Source organism: Coregonus lavaretus, assembly GCF_964263955.1.
Source record: "Coregonus lavaretus genome assembly, contig: HAP1_SCAFFOLD_716, whole genome shotgun sequence".
NCBI lineage: Eukaryota > Metazoa > Chordata > Actinopteri > Salmoniformes > Salmonidae > Coregonus > Coregonus lavaretus.
Window position 1 is genome coordinate 38,568 of NW_028161759.1, and position 19,431 is coordinate 57,998.

The window sequence follows — 19,431 nt, forward strand, 5'->3', positions numbered from 1 at the left end:
AACCCTTATCCTCTTTCCTGTTTCCCTCTGTTCTCACCTGTTTCTCTCTGTCTCTCTCTCTCTCTCTCTCTCTCTCTCTCTCTCTCTCTCTCTCTCTCTCTCTCTCTCTCTCTCTCTCTCTCTCTCTCTGCTCTCTCTCAGGAATGACAAGTTGAAGATCCACATGCGTAAACACACAGGGGAGCGTCCGTACCCCTGCCCTCACTGCCCCGCCCGCTTCCTGCATTCCTACGACCTGAAGAACCACCTGTCTCTCCATAGCGGGGCGCGACCCTTCGAGTGCCCGCTCTGCCACAAGGCCTTCGCCCGCGAGGACCACCTCCAGCGCCACCGCAAGGGCCTCAGCTGCCTGGAGGTCCGTACCCGGGCACGTCCAAGGCGCGGGTCTGGGGCTGACCACGGGGAGGAGGGCAGAAGGGCTAGAGGAGGAGGAGGAGGAGGAGGAGGAGGAGGAGGAGGAAGAGGGCATTCTCCAGACCAGCTCGACCCTCTGGAGAATCTGGCCCTGCAGCCCCACGCCTCAGCATTCCACCCCCGTGCTGGGATGGTGGGCCTGGGGGATGAGGCTGGGGTTGGGGCTGGGGCTGGAGGTCAAATGGTGTTCCAGAAGGAGGCTGACAGGGAGCGAGCTTTAGCCCTCTTAGGGCCTCACAGGCTGCCCTACACTGGTCTGCTGTGGAGAAGCCTGGAGCTGGGGGCGAGGGGGGTGGAAGGGGAGGAGGCAGGCGGGGGCCACTCTCCTGCACTTCAGCATGCAAGATGGGAGGAGGCAGGCGGGGGCCACTCTCCTGCACTTCAGCATGCAAGATGGGAGGAGGAGGCAGAGGAGGAGGCAGAGGAGGAAATGGCAGAAGAAGATGAGGAAGACGAGTGAGAAGAGAAGAAGAGAAGAGAGTGCATGTGTGTGTGTGCGCGTATGTGCATTTGTATATGCATAAGTGTGTGTGTGTGTTTGTGTGTGTGTGGCACCCACAGTAAGGATGGGGATCTCACTCAGGTGACTGGACCTGCTCCTTCTTACAAAGCGCTTAGAGAAAGACTAAACAATCCCAAAAAAATAATGGAAAACGGGTTTTCTTATTTCTTACTGTTGTTTCATGGCTCTCTGTTTTTATTTCAGTTGTCTCGAGTTCTGTTTCTAGTTGTCTTAATTTACTGTATTTCATGTTTGAGCTATTTTATTTAATGCTCTGGTTATTCTTATTTGCTGTACATAAAAATAGGCTTTATTGAGGGAATGTTTTGCGCATATATGTACTGATGGGGATATGGGGTGATTTTCTCTCACTATGCAAACTGAAATCTACAGCTGAGAAAAATAAGGTGTCCAAATGTAAAAAAAATAACAACAAGAAATGATTCAACAAATAATGTATTTTTGAGCAGAGTGCTGTTAGAGTAATATAACAATCAAATGTTATTGAAGTTCAAACAATGTATGTACAACATCCATCTAGGCCTACTAAACCCTATCACTCTTCATGTCATTATAGTAGCACTCTCAGCAGGGTCGTAAGAAACCGGGAGCATCCGGTTTTCAGTGGAAAAGCAGAGAAGACACAAAGCCATGAAAACCGGTAGCTTCCGGTTTCTTCCGACCCGCTCAGGCATTTGTTTTACGCCTGCTAAATTAGGTAAATATAGTAGTAGGTGTAGAATCTGCTGTTCCACTTTGGGTGTAATGTACTACCCTCTAGTGGTTATTGGTGGAGCTAGTCTCCAATGGCAACAAGTCACACAGGTTTCCTATTGAAGATAGCCATTATCTAACCGTAGTGGTCTTATTTTAAGGCTTATTATTTTGCTGTCCGTTGTAAGTAGATTTTCATGCCCTTCTTTTTATAAGGCACTGATTATACCAAAGATGTCAATGTATTTCTTCCTAATCAATCAGTTTGATCAAGCACAGGAGCACCAGAGCTATAGATTGAGATCCCAATGGGCACACACTGGTTGAATCATTGTTGTTTCCACGTCATTTCAATTAAATTACATGAAACCAACGTGGAATAGATGTTGAATTGATGTCTGTGCCCAGTGGGATGGCTCTAAGAGGGATCCTGGGATTTTAGAGCCAAGGTTTGGTTCAAAGACCTGTCTTGATTTGCCCGGTTCTCCGCTGCAGAGTGATAGAAGGGTTGAAGACTGCTTCCATAGGTTAGATTCTCTGTGGAGCTCTAGTGCACTGTGAAAAATGCCTGACCAAAACTAGACTACGTTTGCAGGGTCATTGGATGATTGTTAATGAGAGGTGTGTGTTTGTTGCTTTAGCGTTTACTTTTTGACATTGACGGGGGACCATTCCTTTCCAAAGTCTCCTTCTTTAGAACGTCTTCTGATCATGCACTCCTTGTTTTTTGTTGATTGCAAAAAGAGTGAGAGAAAAGGAGAGACCAAGAGGGAAGTAGGGAGTGAGAGAGAGACCTTGATCTCTTGATCGCTCTGTATTTATTTATTTATTGTTATTTATTGTGGCTTTCCAGTTGAAACTGTGTGTGTGTGTGACCTGACCCAGGGTATCCACAGTGACCTGACCCAGGGTATCCACAGTGACCTGACCCAGGGTATCCACAGTGACCTGACCCAGGGTATCCACAGTGACCTGACCCAGGGTATCCACAGTGATCCGACCCAGGGTTTGACACAGTGACCCGCAGCACCACTCGGCTCGGTCCCCTTCTGGCACAGTTGAAGTGCTTCGTACCTGCTTCCTTTTGAGTCTAAAGAGAAACTGCATTGTGCTTAAAGTGACGGCTAAGAAAGACCCATACACCCAGTGCCCTGTTGGGTGATAGGTCCTCTGTTGGCTATTCTTCCTCCTTTTGCATTTGTTTTGCACAACACATCACACCCCGAAAAGGTACTGCAATAATACCAGCACATTCCATCCTCCGGGGTAGAAAGAAGGGATCAGAAAAGAGAGAAGGAAAAGAGACCGACAGAGCCTCTCTCTCTCTCTCTCTCTCTAGAGCACAAGACGACTGTCGCACCGTAGCCATTTGACACTTTCAGTTAAAGAGATAAGCATCAACTGCACTTAGGGAGAGAACTGTGTTGTTGATTCAACATGTACTGTATGTTATTGTGTAATCTGTCAAAGCTGTGTGTATAAATCCAAGATAGGCCCTGTAGGGGGCCTGTCTCTAGGAGACCAGCGGCCATCTTGGGTGGCGCATTACAGGAGTAAGGCTGCTTTGCTTACAGATAATCAACTATTTCTTCAAAGTCTGTCACTCTTTAGGTGATAGTGAGTTGTGTTTTTTATTTACAACTAGTTACGAGGGCTGTAACTCTAGCCTTATGTAGCTGTAGCATACTGGACCTGTGTGTGCTATCCATCCCACGCTATGTAGAAAAAAAGGTTCCTTGTTTCTGATTTATTTGCACTAAAATTATTGAGAGCTTTTATGTTTTTTGTTTCACCTCCTTATCCATTCCATGACGTCACTCAGTATCGTTTATGATTGTAAGAGAAGATATCTATATATCGTTCCTTAAATTCTTGATAATAACATTTGTCTATATTCTTTCTACTGCTTAGTGTAATAATGATGATAAGAGACTGCTATGTAAAGGGGTGAAGCTGCCTTGGTCTTTTGTTTTGTCTTTGTGCTGCAACTATTCTCAGGAACTCTTGAGCAATGCACAAAGTAATTATGCAAAATTGTGGGGGAGATATGCTGTGTATGTATGTAGCCTATGTATGTTCATACATGTGTCTGAAGGGGGTAGTGAAACCTTTCACTCAAAAGTACGGTTTCAATATAACACCTTGTACCACATGCGTATGAGGAAGTAGGATAAAAGCAAATCCAGAAGTAGTAAAGATATCCATTTGTATGGTAAAACGTGCACAATGTAGTGTACATCAATTGAAACCCGCCAGTCACACACATTGTGCTGAAAGGTTTTCTATGCTGAGGGGTGTTGCTACCAGCATTTGGAGAGCTTGGTGAGTGAATGAGAGATAAACAGTATGCCAGCTGTGAAGCGTTGTGTTTTTCTATGGGACTTTGTAGTTTTCTTTGGCTTTGGTGAAGGGATCTGGGGTCTGTTTTGAATAGAGACCTCACTATCAGGGATACATTTTTGTCTTTCCGTTTTTAGTGGACCTTCTGTCAGAGATATTAATTCATTTCCCCATAATTTGTTTCAGATAATGTAAAGAAAACAGATAAATAAACAAATATCTATCTCTGTCTGATTGTGTTGTTTGTTTGTTTGACACTAATGCATGGTTCCATAGATGGTAGCCTAGGCCTTATGTATTAGTCTACAGCCTGCTTCCTGCTGTATTACATTGTAGTAAATTAGTTGTAATTTGGAACTTTAATTTAGTGCATTTATTTAGCCAATACAAGATCAGAGCCTAACTGCAATTCCCAATGCAATAGATTTCCCACAGCAAAAAGTGTTCAATTATAGTAGATTATTATGGACAACAAAAAATGTATGCACTGAGTAGGCCTAGCTTCTTAGCTGCAGTCTTTCACATACACTGTAGCCAGAAGCACTTCTGCCAATGATGCAGGGAGGAATGTCAGCCAGCCTCGACACCTGTGGCTTTGGGTTGTCGCAGGCGCACGGGCCACAGAACGTCATAATCTGATTAGCAGCACTAGTTGAGTTAGCTAACCCAACTAGGTAGCCTGGCCAACAACCGACCGCACTGCTAACTAAACTGAATTTGGGAGTGTTTTGTCATTTTTGAGACGGCAGTGAACAAATCAAGGAGAGAAGCAACGGCCCAAAGAGGGAAACCTTTCAGGTTATCAACAACATCCTTGGTCATCTAATGACAGCGTCAGGAAGGTGAATGGAGATTAGTTAGCTAGAACATTCTTAGCAGCACAAATTAGCAGCTAAATTAGCTCAACTAGGCTAATTTAACTGGACCAGTAACCGTAAATAAGCTTTTTTTTTCATTTGTTTGGCCAAATGTACATAGAATAATTTGCCATATGCTGCTTAAGGTATCTTAAATCGTTATTAAAGTATAGATTCTTAAATGAGCACTAGGCCAATAACTGGCTAACTGGACTAGATAGCTAGATGGCTACAAACAAAGTTCCCTTCACTCTCAGGATGTTGACGCTGCGCCGGATGCTAGGAAGCGCAGGTGCGCACTCGGCGGCCGCGCAGCAGTGCCTCTCGCCCCATCTGGGCCAGCGCTACAGCACCGCGGCGAAGCAACAGGTAGCCTTCTCTCACCTAGTGTAGTTTAAACCATTTCTGTTTTCTAGACTAGGCTACAACTGCCTAGGTCTCCATCTAGCCTATTATCGTTACATAAATTATTCTGTGTGTTTATCTGGGTTGCTAGGAGAATCCAAAGAAGACTAAATTTGGTCCCTTGAGTGATCAGGACCGGATTTTCACAAACTTGTATGGCCGTCATGACTGGAGGTAGTAACATCCCAACATAACATCACTGTGCACATACACACTCTGGATACCATCAAATCTATGCACATACAGTACTCTTGCCCCCTTCTTAACCATCCATAAAGTGTCCTCCTCTCCTTGTCCCCTTCCCTTAACCTACCCGAGAATACATGATATCTGAAAACAACACATACACCAAGTACATAGGAAGTATTAGGGGATAGTGGCCTATTTAAAAACACCATCTATATTTCCCATTGTGTCCCCAGCCTGAAGGGTGCTCTGCGTCGGGGTGACTGGTATAAGACTAAAGAGATCCTCCTGAAGGGGACAGACTGGATCCTGAACGAGGTCAAGGTGTCTGGTCTGAGAGGGAGAGGAGGAGCTGGCTTCCCCACCGGCATGAAGTGGGGCTTCATGAACAAACCCAGTGACGGCAGGTAAGAAAGAGAGCGAGAGAGAGAGAAAGTATGTGTGTGTGTAGGTAGCGGCAGGTAGCTTAGTGGTTAAGAGCGTAGTGCCAGTAACCGAAAGGTCGCTGGTTCTAATCCCCGAGCCGACTAGGTGAAAAATCTGTTGATGTGCCCTTGAGCAAGGCACTTAACCCTAATTGCTCCTGTAAGTCGCTCTGAATAAGAGCGTCTGCTAAATGACTAAAATGTAAATGTGTGGCAGTCGGTGCCATTTTTTTATAAGCATGGCCTTATTTCTATTATAGCATATTGGATGACTGTCATTTATATTCCATTCACATTTTAGTCATTTAGCAGACACTCTTATCCAGAGCAACTTATAGTTAGTGAGTGCATAAATTTTCATACTGGCCCCCTTTGGGAAACGAACCCACAACCCTGGCGTCGCAAGCGCCATGCTCTACCAACTGAGCTACAGGGGACTCACCCAGCTCAATGTAACATCAATAGATTTAGGCTACTACATTATACTCAAGTTTTCCCTATACCCATCATGAGGTTGCTACAACCTAGCCTATGAATGAAAGTTTACCATGTACGCTAGGTGCACAGGTCGAGAGAAATTTGATACATTCAATACCGCCTTGTACACTCTAGCCTGTTCCGTTTGCGTCCGTTTAATAAACGTTTTCAACAGAATCGGCGGAATGAATACAAATCAAATCAAATCAAATGTTATTTTTCACATACACATGTTTAGCATATGTTGGGTGTAGCGAAATGCTTGTGCTTCTAGCTCCGACAGTGCAGTAATATCTAACAATTTCACAACATATACCCAATACACACAAAAAAAGTAAGGAATGGGATTTAAGAATATATACATATATGGACAAGCAATGACAGAGCGGCATGGACTAAGATACAGAAGAATATTATAGAATAGAATGCAGGATATACATTTGAGATGAGTAGTGCAAGATATGTAAACATTATTAAAGTGACTAGTGTTCCATTTCTTAAAGTGGCCAGTGATTTCAATAGGCAGCAGCAGCCTCTAATGTGCTAGTGATGGCTATTTAACAGTCTGATGGCCTTGAGATAGAAGCTGTTTTTCATTCTCTCGGTCCCAGCTTTGATGCACCTGTACTGACCTCGCCTTCTGGATGATAGCGGGGTGAACAGGCAGTGGCTCGGGTGGTTGATGTCCTTGATGATCTTTTTGGCCTTCCTGTGACATCGGGTGCTGTATGTGTCTTGGAGGGCGGGTAGTTTGCCCCCGGTAATGCGTTCGGCAGACCGCACCACCCTCTGGAGAGCCCTGCGGTTGTGGGTGGTGCAGTTGCCGTACCAGGCGGTGATACAGCCCGACAGGATGCTCTCAATTGTGCATCTGTAAAAGTTGGTGAGGGTTTTAGGTGATAAGCCAAATTTCTTCAGCCTCCTGAAGTTGAAGAGGCTCTGTTGCGCCTTCTTTACCACACTGTCTGCGTGGGTGGACCATTTCAGTTTGTCGGTGATGTGGATAGGGGGGTGCACCCTCTGCTGTTTCCTGAAGTCCACGATCATCTCCTTTGTTTTGTTAATGTTGAGTGAGAGGTTATTTGCCTGGCACCACACTCCCAGAGCCCTCATCTCCTCCCTGTAGGCAGTCTCGTCATTGTTGGTAATCAAGCCTACTACTGTTGTGTCGTCTGCAAACTTGATGATTGAGTTGGAGGCGTGCTTGGCCACGCAGTCATGGGTGAACAGGGAGTACAGGAGGGGGCTGAGCACGCACCCTTGTGGGGCCCCAGTGTTGAGGATCAGTGAAGTGGAGATGTTGTTTCCTACCTTCACCACCTGGGGGCGGCCCGTCAGGTAGTCCAGGACCCAGTTGCACAGGGCGGGGTTCAGACCCAGGGCCTAGAGCTTAATGATGAGCTTGGAGGGTACTATGGTGTTGAATGCTGAGCTATAGTCAATGAGCAGCATTCTTACATAGGTAATCCTCTTGTCCAGATGGGATAGGGCAGTGTGCAGTGTGATGGCAATTGCATCATCTGTGGATCTATTGGGGCGGTAAGCAAATTGAATACACCCCTGATCACACGCAAACACAGTTCACTTTCATAGCAGCAGCATACAGTACCAGTCAAAAGTTTGGACACACCTACTCATTCCAGGGTTTTCTTTATTTTTACTATTTTCTACATTGTAAAATAATAGTGAAGACATCAAAACTATGAAATAACACATATGGAATCATGTAGTAACCAAAAAAGTGTTAAACAAATCAAAATATATTTTATATTTGAGATTCTTCAAAGTAGCCACCCTTTGCCTTGATGAAAGCTTTGCAAACTCTTGGCATTCTCTCAACCAGCTTGATGATGTAGTCACCTGGAATGAATTTCAATTAACAGGTGTGCCTTCTTAAAAGTTAATTTGAGTCAAATTTGAGATTTTTGGTTAAAACCGCCGTGTCTTTGTGAGACGCAGAGTAGGTGAACGGATGATCTCTGCATGTGTGGTTCCCACCATGAAGCATGGAGGAGGAGGTGTGATGCTGTGGGGGTGCTTTGCTGGTGACACTGTTGGTGATTTATTTAGAATTCAAGGCAGGTCAGCATGGCAACCAGCATGGCTACCACAGCATTCTGCAGCGATACCCCATCCCACCTGTTTGCGCTCCAGGCTGTGTAAGGGCTATTTGACCAAGAAGGAGAGTGATGGAGTGCTGCATCAGATGACCTGGCCTCCACAATCACCCAACCTCAACCCAATTGAGATGGTTTGGGATGAGTTGGACCGCAGAGTGAAGGAAAAGCAGCCAACAAGTGCTCAGCATATGTGGGAACTCCTTCAAGACTGTTGGAAAAGTATTCCAGGTGAAGCTGGTTGAGAGAATGCCAAAAGTGCAAAGCTGTCATCAAGGCAAAGGGTGGCTACTTTGAAGAATCTAAAATATTACATCTATTTTGATTTATTTAAGACTTTTTTGGCTACTGCATGATTCCATATGTGTTATTTCATAGTTTTGATGTCTTCACTATTATTCTACAATGTAGAAAATAGTAAAAATAAAGAAAAACCCTGGAATGAGTAGGTGTGGCCAAATTTTTGACTGGTACTGTACATACACCATGATCCCTTTGATCGTTGGATAATTTCTTCTCGCATCTACATGCTCTCCTCCTCTCACCTTTTCACTTCGCTTGTGGACTCCAGTGCACAACACATCAGCTGTCTGTAACCAGGCGAAAAAACCTTTCCAAGCCAAACCTTCATATCATAACCGCTAACCGCAACACACAGCCTACATCGTTGTCACCATATTATAATGAAATAGTCAACATAGCTACTAGAACTAACGTGTTAGTAAACCCGCTACAATCATGCAATACAGTGTACAATCAGCAAGGAGTTTAGTAGTTACACCGGCGGGCCCCGGAGGCAATAAATTAATACAACCAAAAGCTTACCTTGACTTGGAAGAGTTCCAGTGTTGGATAGCCATAGTCAGCTAGCTAACATAGCATACCTCTCTGAGCCGGGTGTTTGAGTAGGCTAAACTAGCTAGCTGCATTCTCTAGCTAAGTGAAAGTGAAAAAAATACTAAATATAACTAGCTCTCTCTCTCTCTTGCTTCTCCTTCACTTTTGAATACATTTATTTGTTCAAAACTGTTCAACTATTGTCTTTCTCTCTCTTTGAGTGAACTACTCACCACATTTTATGCACTTCAGTGCTAGCTAGCTGTAGCTTATGCTTTCAGTACTAGATTCATTCTCTGATCCTTTGATTGGGTGGACAACATGTCAGTTCATGCTGCAAGAGCTCTTATAGGTTGGAGGACATCCTCTGGATGTTGTCATAATTACTGTGTAAGTCTATGGATAAGAGCGTCTGCTAAATGATGTAAATGTAAATGTCTATGGAAGGGGGTGAGAACCACGAGCATCCTAGGTTTTGTATTGAGTCAATGTACCCAGAGGAGGACGGAAGCTAGCTGTCCTCCGGCTACACCATGGTGCTACCCTACAGAGTGCTGTTGAGGCTACTGTAGACCTTCATTGCAAAACAGTGTGTTTTAATCAATTATTTGTTGACGTGAATATATTTAGTATAGTTTTATCTAAAAAGGATCACTTTTGAAATGTTTCACTATTTAAATGTTTCTGAAATTCACGGAGGAGGATGGTCCTCCCCTTCCTCCTCAGAGGAGCCTCCACTGGTGTATAACATACAGTATCTGTGTCTGTATCTCAGGCCTAAGTACCTGGTAGTGAATGCAGATGAAGGAGAGCCAGGGACGTGTAAGGACAGAGAGATTATGCGTCACGACCCTCACAAGCTGGTGGAGGGCTGCCTGGTGGCTGGGAGGGCCATGGGAGCCCGCGCCGCTTACATCTACATCAGAGGAGAGTTCTACAATGAGTCCTCCAATACACAGGTCAGAGTTCTATAACGAGTCCTCCAATGCACAGGTCAGAGTTCTATAACGAGTCCTCCAATGCACAGGTCAGAGTTCTACAACAAGTCCTCCAATACACAGGTCAGAGTTCTACAACGAGTCCTCCAATACACAGGTCAGAGTTCTACAACGAGTCCTCCAATTCACAGGTCAGAGTTCTACAACGATTCCTCCAATTCACAGGTCAGAGTTCTACAACGAGTCCTCCAATTCACAGGTCAGAGTTCTACAACGAGTCCTCCAATACACAGGTCAGACTACCTGCTCAGGCTGGTTAGAGTCATGTCCTCTCCTGTCTCCTCCACACACGAGCACACACACACTTACAGTATGTCCTGTCCTGTCCACCAGGTGGCGATAAACGAGGCGTATGTAGCAGGGTTGATAGGCAAGAACGCGTGTGGCTCTGGGTACGACTTTGATGTGTTTGTGATGCGGGGAGCAGGAGCCTACATCTGTGGGGAGGAGACGGCCCTCATCGAGTCCCTGGAGGGCAAGCAGGGGAAACCCCGACTCAAACCACCCTTCCCCGCTGACATAGGTGAGGAAATTACCTACCACCTTTGACCTTGATCTTTGACCCCTTTCTCCTGTCACTCCTTTCTAACTTACCTGCTAACATAGGTAAACACCTACCACCTTTGGATTTACCTCCTTCTTGCCAAAAAAGAAACAACCAAAAGAATGATAATATGGTCTACCAAAACCCTAACAGAAAAATGTGTAGTTTCATGTTATCACAGGTTGCTTTACATGTTGTCACATGTTATCACATTAACTTCACATGTGATCACATAAAAACATGAATGTGGTTCATGTGGTTTTTTTCCATAAGGGAACTGTACATTGCATTTCTGACAGTTCAATTGTTTTCTGTAGATTATACTGTGAAAATAAATGCTCTTCTTATTGATTTTCTCTCAATGTACCACATTGTCTTTGGGTCTCCAGGGGTGTTCGGATGCCCAACAACGGTTGCTAACGTGGAGACGGTTGCCGTGGCGCCTGCTATCTGTCGTCGAGGTGGAGCGTGGTTTGCAAGCTTTGGGAGAGAGAGGAATGCTGGGACAAAGCTGTTCAACATCTCTGGTCATGTGAACACTCCATGCACAGTAGAGGAAGAGATGTCCATTCCTCTCAGAGAACTCATAGAGAGACACGCAGGTGTGTGTGCGTCTGTGTGTGTTCGTGCAAGTGTTAATGTGACAAGTTTTCTAGTACTGCCTGTATTTGTGTTACTGTGTGTGTATGCCAGAGTGGGTATATTATTGGTGCTGCTGATATTTGTGCGCCTGACACTCCCTTCCCCTCGACTCTGATTGGTTCAGGAGGTGTGAGGGGCGGCTGGGACAACCTACTGGGAGTGATCCCTGGAGGCTCCTCCACACCCATTATCCCTCGCTCTGTGTGTGATGATGTCATGATGGATTTTGATGACCTCGTCCGCGCAGAGTCCGCTCTGGGCACTGCCGCCATCATCGTCATGGACAAATCTGTAAACATGCACTCACGCACACACTATTTACTTTATATTGATGAACATTGTTTTATAAGAACAAATCAAATTGTGAAGAATATGTGTGTACTCCATTCTCCCAGACTGACGTAATCAGAGCCATCGCCCGTCTGGTTGAGTTCTATAAACATGAGAGCTGTGGCCAGTGCACCCCCTGTAGGGAAGGTAAGGTACTACATGCTCTGTTTTTTACATTTTAGTCATTAAGCAGATGCTCTTATCCAGAGCAATTAGGGTTAAGTGCCTTGCTCAATGGCACATCTGCAGATTCTTCACCTAGTCTGCTCGGGGATTCGAACCAGCGCCCTTAACCGCTAGGCTACCTGCCACCCTATATTATTTTGATAATATAATGTCCACAGGTTTTGCTACTATATAGCTTATTGCTCAAACATAAAACCCCATCTCACTTCTGATAATTTGATATCTGTGTGGCACAAAGAAAACCAGGTAACTGGGTGGTTAGTTGATCTCTCTGTCCCTCGCCCTATCTCTCTCTCTCCCCCCCACCAGGAGTGGACTGGATGGATAAGATGATGTGGCGGTTTGTGCGTGGTGACGCGGCCAACTCAGAGATTGATATGATCTGGGAGCTGAGTAAACAGATTGAGGGCCATACCATCTGTGCCCTGGGGGACGGGGCCGCATGGCCTGTACAGGTGAGACTACTGGGGTCAGAGGTTAGACAGGTACAGGTGAGACTACTGGGGTCAGAGGTTAGACAGGTACAGGTGAGACTACTGGGGTCAGAGGTTAGACAGGTACAGGTGAGACTACTACGGTCAGAGGTTAGACAGGAACAGGTGAGACTAATGGGGTCAAAGGTTGATACAGGAACAGGTGAGACTACTGGGGTTAAAGGTTGATACAGGTACAAGTGAGACTACTGGGGTCAAAGGTTGATACAGGAACAGGTGAGACTACTGAGGTCAATGGTTGATACAGGTTGTTAGAGTGGGGTGAAGAGTTAGATGAGAACGGATGTGGAGATACTAGTGAAGTAACATCCTGACCCCCTCCTCCTTCTCTTCCTTCACTCCAACCTTCTCTTCCACTTTAGGGTCTGGTCCGGCACTTCCGTCCGGTCATGGAGAGCCGCATCTCTGAGTACCACAAGAAGAACCCTGCCAGGGAGGCTGACATTGAGATGATCTGAGACTGAACTCCCTGGTCTTAACATTCTGATCTAACCATTCCTCACTTCAAATCATTTCCATTGCTTAATGACTGGTTCACAGTTCTTCAGTTTTATTGGATATTTACAGTATGTTAATGAACCTAGTACGTATTCAACACCAACCTACTTTGTTTGTTTTTGTTATTTACCTATGTATTTATCATGTATTTATTCATTTGTTCATTCATTTGTTTATGTACTTCAGATTACCTCTGAATATACACACATGAATAAAGTTCAATCAAAATGGACTTATGTTATTTTCTGTCATCTCAAAAATAGCATATAATCTAGTACATAAAACATCTATATCAGTAGAACAGAAATAAGTCAATTTGCTTTTCTGTCATCAGGTTGTTAGAGGAAGATTTGGGGCTCTTTTAACCCTCTGACTTTCCATCTGATTTCCCCTCACATAGGGAAGAGCAGGAAGCCATTGAAGGGGCTGTGACTAATTGTATCATCATCAAAGAGTTTGTTGCCTGAGGGGAGGCGCATGTAGACCAAGTCCCCCTCTTCCAGCTCCAGAGTCACCGCACTGGATAGATACTGGTTGCCTCCGTGATTGTTCTGAGCTGCCCATGTTATAAGCTGGTTATTCTTGAACATAGACACAACTACCCGTGCTGGTGAGAGGTTGTCCATGGCAGTGAATCTGATGTAGTAGACTCCTCTCACTGGTGCTGTGAAGACACCTGCATCAGAGGAAAAACAGGGAGCAGCCTGGTAGTGATGTCGGTGCCTGTAGTTACCCAATGTGGACATGTGAGTTGATACAGGTGTGTAAGCAGGAGCTGTAACTGGGCTGTAGGCTTGGCCAATATTTGTGGTGACATTAGTGTAGTCCAGAGTTATTTTACTATCAGCAAAGGGTCCAACCGTTCTTTCTAAACCAGCATGGAATGCCACTTTAGGTCTATCTGTGAACACAGAGGTTCCACAATAATGTAATATGCTGTATAATATATATATATATTCTATTCAGCTCCTTCAACTGGCTGTCACCCTGTCCTCCAAAGACAAAACCATATTAAAATACTTTCTGATCCATACTGAATAAAAAAACAAATTATCAAAATGGTAATCAGTGGGATCAATGAAATAGCCTCCATTACCTGCATTCTCTCTCTTCAGCTCCTCCACCTCTGTCTCACTGGCTGTCACTCTGGCCCCCATGGCTGACAATTCTGCTGCTTGGACTAGAATTACAGGAAATATACCTACAGTGTTCAATCTGATAGAGACTAATGAAAACACAATTCTGTAGATATTTTCCAACGTGGTCTCAGAGCATTTCGTATTATTCTGTACGTACAGTGGGGAGAACAAGTATTTGATACACTGCCGATTTTGCAGGTTTTCCTACTTACAAAGCATGTAGAGGTCTGTAATTACACTTCAACTGTGAGAGACAGAATCTAAAACAAAAATCCAGAAAATCACATTGTATGATTTTTAAGTAATTAATTTGCATTTTATTGCATGACATAAGTATTTGATCACCTACCAACCAGTAAGAATTCCGGCTCTCACAGACCTGTAAGTTTTTCTTTAAGAAGCCCTCCTGTTCTCCCCTCATTACCTGTATTAACAGCACCTGTTTGAACTCGTTACCTGTATAAAAGACACCTGCCCACACACTCAATCAAACAGACTCCAACCTCTCCACAATGGCCAAGACCAGAGAGCTGTGTAAGGACATCAGGGATAAAATTGTAGACCTGCACAATGCTGGGATGGGCTACAGGACAATAGGCAAGCAGCTTGGTGAGAAGGCAACAACTGTTGGCGCAATTATTAGAAAATGGAAGAAGTTCAAGATGACGGTCAATCACCCTCGGTCTGGGGCTCCATGCAAGATCTCACCTCATGGGGCATCAATGATCATGAGGAAGGTGAGGGATCAGCCCAGAACTACACTGCAGGACCTGGTCAATGACCTGAAGAGTGCTGGGACCACAGTCTCAAAGAAAACCATTAGTAACACACTACGCCGTCATGGATTAAAATCCTGCAGCGCACGCAAGGTCCCCCTGCTCAAGCCAGCGCATGTCCAGGCCCGTCTGAAGTTTGCCAATGACCATCTGGATGATCCAGAGGAGGAATGGGAGAAGGTCATGTGGTCTGATGAGACAAAAATAGAGCTTTTTGGTCTAAACTCCACTCGCCGTGTTTGGAGGATGCTTTTCTGCAAAGGGGACAGGACGACTGCACAACAACCTCCTTCCCTCAGTAAGAGCATTGATGATGGGTCGTGGCTGGGTCTTCCAGCATGACAACGACCCGAAACACACAGCCAGGGCAACTAAGGAGTGGCTCCGTAAGAAGCATCTCAAGGTCCTGGAGTGGCCTAGCCAGTCTCCAGACCTGAACCCAATAGAAAATCTTTGGAGGGAGCTGAAAGTCTGTATTGCCCAGCAACAGCCCCGAAACCTGAAGGATCTGGAGAAGGTCTGTATAGAGGAGTGGGCTAAAATCCCTGCTGCAGTGTGTGCAAACCTGGTCAAGACCTACAGGAAACGTATGATCTCTGTAATTGCAAACAAAGGTTTCTGTACCAAATATTAAGTTCTGCTTTTCTGATGTATCAAATACTTATGTCATGCAATAAAATGCAAATTAATTACTTAAAAATCATACAATGTGATTTTCTGGATTTTTGTTTTAGATTCCGCCTCTCACAGTTGAAGTGTACCTATGATAAAAATTACAGACCTCTACATGCTTTGTAAGTAGGAAAACCTGCAAAATCGGCAGTGTATCAAATACTTGTTCTCTCCACTGTATATCTGAGATACTCCATTTAGTTTGATATGTTAGGTTTTGTATGGTATGTGTTAATCCATTATCCATTTCATGTATGTTACGGTTTAGAATTTGTATGATATGTACCAAATTGCAATTCGTACAATATGGGACAAATTTTCTAAAAACGTACAATATGTTACGAATTTGTAAAATTTATGAAATGTTACGAATTCCAATTTCTTGTTGCTAACGTTAGCTAGGTGGCTAGGTGGCTAAAGCTAACATTAGCTAGCTCACTGCTGCTACTCACTGTTTATTATCTATGCATAGTCACTTTACCCCTACCTACATGTACAAATTACCTCGACTAACCTGTAACCCCGCACATTGACTCGGTACCGGTACCCCCTGTTTATAGCCTCGTTATTGTTATTTTATTTTGTTACTTTTTATTTTATGTTTTACTTTAGTTTATTTGCACCTGTTGTATTCGGCGCATGTGACATTTTTATATCTTTTTTTATATCTTTTATTTATTTATTTACTATGTTACATCTAGTCTATGAGACCAGTCTGATATGTTCCTATCGCTACATTACATGCATTCTCTGTCTTCAGCTCCTCCACATCTCTCTCACTGGCTGTCACTCTGACCTCCAGTCCTAGAATATGATGTAAAAAGATACAAATAAACTGTTGATGACTTCAAAACCCAACTTAGTTATTTGTTAATTACAGTAATCAAATAACATAAGTTATAGCTGCCTCAATTTACCTGCATTTTCTCCCTCCAGTTCCTCCAGCTTGTTCTTGTAGAACTGTAGTTCATTCTTAGTGACACTCAGCTCCACTCTCTGGTTCACCACCTCTTTCTGCAGCTCTTCCACCTGGCTCTCACTGGCACTCAGTCTGGCCTTCAAACCTGCAATAACATGAAGAGAGGCTTTTTAATCCATACTGAATGAAGAATGTGCAATCCAATCCACTGCAAACATACACTGAAATTCAAATGAATATCCTCTTTCACCTGTGTTCTCTCTCTTCAGTTCCTCCACCTCTCTCTCATTAGCTGTCACTCTGGCCCCCATGGCTGACAGTTCTGCTGCTTGGACTGGAATTATAAGAAAAATGTGAGGGGCTCTTTATCTGATGTATATCAATTTACAAACTAGATCCTTTTCAGATACTGTATATACATAACGTAGTACCTGTTTTCTCACTCTCCAGTTCCTCCACCTTATTCTTGTAGAACTGCAGTTAATTCTTAGTGACACTCATCTCCACTCTCTGGTTCACCACCTCTTTCTGCAGCTCCTCCACCTGGCTCTCACTGGTGCTCAGTCTGGCCCCCATGTTCCTCAGCTCCACTCTCTGTTACACCACAATGTCTCTCAGCTCCTTCAGCTCAGTCCAGATTTCAGGCTGGGTAGTCAACTGTTCAGCATCCCTCTCTCTGCTCTCTCCTCCTTCACTGACCCCTCCTCTCTCTCCCTGAGCCCATGTCCCAGACAGACAGAACAGCAACACCTGCAGAGCTACAGCACCCCTCATTCTGAAACAATGTCTCTTCAGAACTAATGTAGTCTACTGGGCTCAGTCCCCTTCTTTATATACACACTGGTGTTGGTGTCCTCGTGGAACATTTTGGGAACATAGCCAAGGGCTGAGTGATGTAACAGAACACAGGTAAAGATAATTTCATGCCAAGTCATTCAAATGTGCAGTTGTTTAAGGCCATGGGAGAATCCCACCTGTTACTTTGTTACAGCTACCCCTTTATTCCTTAAAGTTTGTATAGAAATCTCTGTGTTTAGTAATGCTTTTTGTTTTGTTTTTGTTTTTTCAACTTCTATTTAATCACGTTGGTCAATTGAGATGCCATTTTTATTTGTATTGACAACCTGGTCAAGAGGCAAGTACACAGCAAAGACAATGTGTAAAGGTAAAATTACAACAAGTTCAGATCAATACACAAACAATCATTATTTTAGTAGATCTCTGTAAAGTATTTTCTGTATTAGTTTGTCAATCTGTTCACAGTTGTGTTTACTACACAATATACAATATAGAATACAATACAGTACAATAGATAGGTAATTGGTATTTTTGCAGTCACAATGTCATTGCTCTATCCCTCATGGCACTTTTATGTTTAACATTTATCTGTGTTTCAGCTCACTGTACACCTGTCTGTATTTCTGTCTGTCTGTCTGTCTGTCTGTCTGTCTCTGTGTGTGTGTCATATCACTTGATGGTTTCATTTCAGAGAGACAAATAATCATGTTATTTTACTAAATGCTATACAGTATATCCGCCTCACTCTGAAATAAATAATTAGTACTGCTAGGTTTTACACAATCAAATGTAACAAATAACTACATTTTTAATAAAGAAATGTAAAAATGCTACATTTGAGACATCAATATTTTTTTTTATGATTTAAAAAATGTTTAAAAACAGTAATCTATTATGTAAAACTTTTGCATTTAGCAGATGCTCTTATCCAGAGCGATTTACAGTAAGTGCATTCATCTTAAGATAACTACGTGAGACAACCAAATATCACAGTCAAATATACAGGATACAACATTCCATTCCAGCTAAATAATTGATATATAACGTTTTGCAACAAAAAAACATTTTTGTACACATCTAAAATTTGAGAAGAGTAATATTTTACACACACATTAAGGTACCCACCCATAAGAAATAATATCTGATGAAAAAACACAAATGTGAAAAATTAGTGGATTTATGGCGCATAGTCGGAACTAGGTAACTCGAATATTTCCGACTTGCTAACTGGTTGAATGCGGCACGTGTATAACTAGCCTACACCAGTTGTCAAGTCAGACATTTTCGAGTTTCCTATTCTGACTAGCATGTTAACGCGGCAATAGGGTTTTGGAAATATACTCTTCAAATGTAGCTCAGGAGTCCATGGTAGTTTATAAATCTTTAAAACATTTCTGACAGGTTTCAAGGACCCAGATTAAGCTTTCTATTTAACAAAATTCAAGATCATGATAATTTGTTTTAATGGGAATGTATTATAATAGGCTTGTCCTGGAGTCATAGGTATATTTTCAGTTTATTTCAGTTTTCGTTTTTGGTCACCTAGATCTAGGTCTATAGCCTAGATGACTGGGTTAACATTAATTGACAAGTGAATTTGTTTTGCTGCTTACCATATTTGAAGGATATAATGCACAAAAAAAACATGTGAAGTTATGAAAAGATCAAGTAGATTTTCCTGTATTAGTCAGGGTTTGATAAATGTGGTTTAACTTCAACGTTCATATTATTCACATTCATTGAAAATATGATGAGTAAAATGTGATTCCCCTATGCCCATTACTTGAGTAGGTGGCTACTTGTCAACATGTGTTCGACCAGTCTATTGGTTAAGAGCCAGACAATGGTAAACGATGTCTGTAAATGGGCGAGTTCGTTTTGCATGGCCCGGTGCCACAGGTAAGTGGCGATTTCACTTAAGGACCAATGGAATGGTCTAAAATGTGCAGACGCGCCCAATTTCTGTCAGTTCGCGGCGGTTCTTATTGGCAGTTGTGTCAGGGCATCTGCATCAAATAAAATTGTTCCTCAATCCTCTTGTTCAAGTCAGTCAGTACGATAAATTATATTTTTTACATAGGCCTAACGGTTTACATTCTATATTTCAATTAAAGTTGTAAAGTTAGATTTATTTAGCTCATCAATCTGTAAGGAACCAGTC

The 19,431-nt window shown here is 43.3% G+C and overlaps 2 protein-coding genes across 3 annotated transcripts in view; both read left to right on the top strand.

Moving 5' to 3' along the window:
* The window catches only part of LOC311120146 (zinc finger and BTB domain-containing protein 7B-like), a 28,233-nt gene extending 24,034 nt beyond the window's left edge, over positions 1-4,199 (top strand). For both annotated transcript variants that reach the window (XM_084194762.1, XM_084194763.1), the window contains one exon: positions 142-4,199. In XM_084194762.1, the coding sequence (XP_084050888.1) occupies positions 142-874 (733 nt within the window). In that variant the 3' untranslated portion in view covers positions 875-4,199. The remainder of the gene's footprint in view (positions 1-141) is intronic.
* A 399-nt stretch (positions 4,200-4,598) lies between these two features.
* Positions 4,599-13,197, top strand: LOC311120140 (NADH dehydrogenase [ubiquinone] flavoprotein 1, mitochondrial-like). Its single transcript, XM_084194756.1, has 11 exons — positions 4,599-4,812; positions 5,085-5,196; positions 5,324-5,406; positions 5,655-5,825; positions 10,050-10,233; positions 10,606-10,795; positions 11,206-11,418; positions 11,583-11,749; positions 11,854-11,935; positions 12,284-12,429; positions 12,831-13,197. The coding sequence occupies exons 1-11, from the start codon at positions 4,796-4,798 to the stop codon at positions 12,924-12,926; spliced, it is 1,461 nt and encodes a 486-aa protein (XP_084050882.1). The 5' UTR covers positions 4,599-4,795; the 3' UTR covers positions 12,927-13,197.
* Positions 13,198-19,431: the final 6,234 nt, after the last annotated feature.

Bases quoted from the DNA above. Each gene is read 5' to 3' on its own strand.
- LOC311120140 (XM_084194756.1), top strand. The intron at 5,197-5,323 runs GTAGCCTTCTCT...CTGGGTTGCTAG, and splicing joins GCACCGCGGCGAAGCAACAG to GAGAATCCAAAGAAGACTAA. The intron at 11,419-11,582 runs GTGTGTGTGCGT...TGATTGGTTCAG, and splicing joins ACTCATAGAGAGACACGCAG to GAGGTGTGAGGGGCGGCTGG.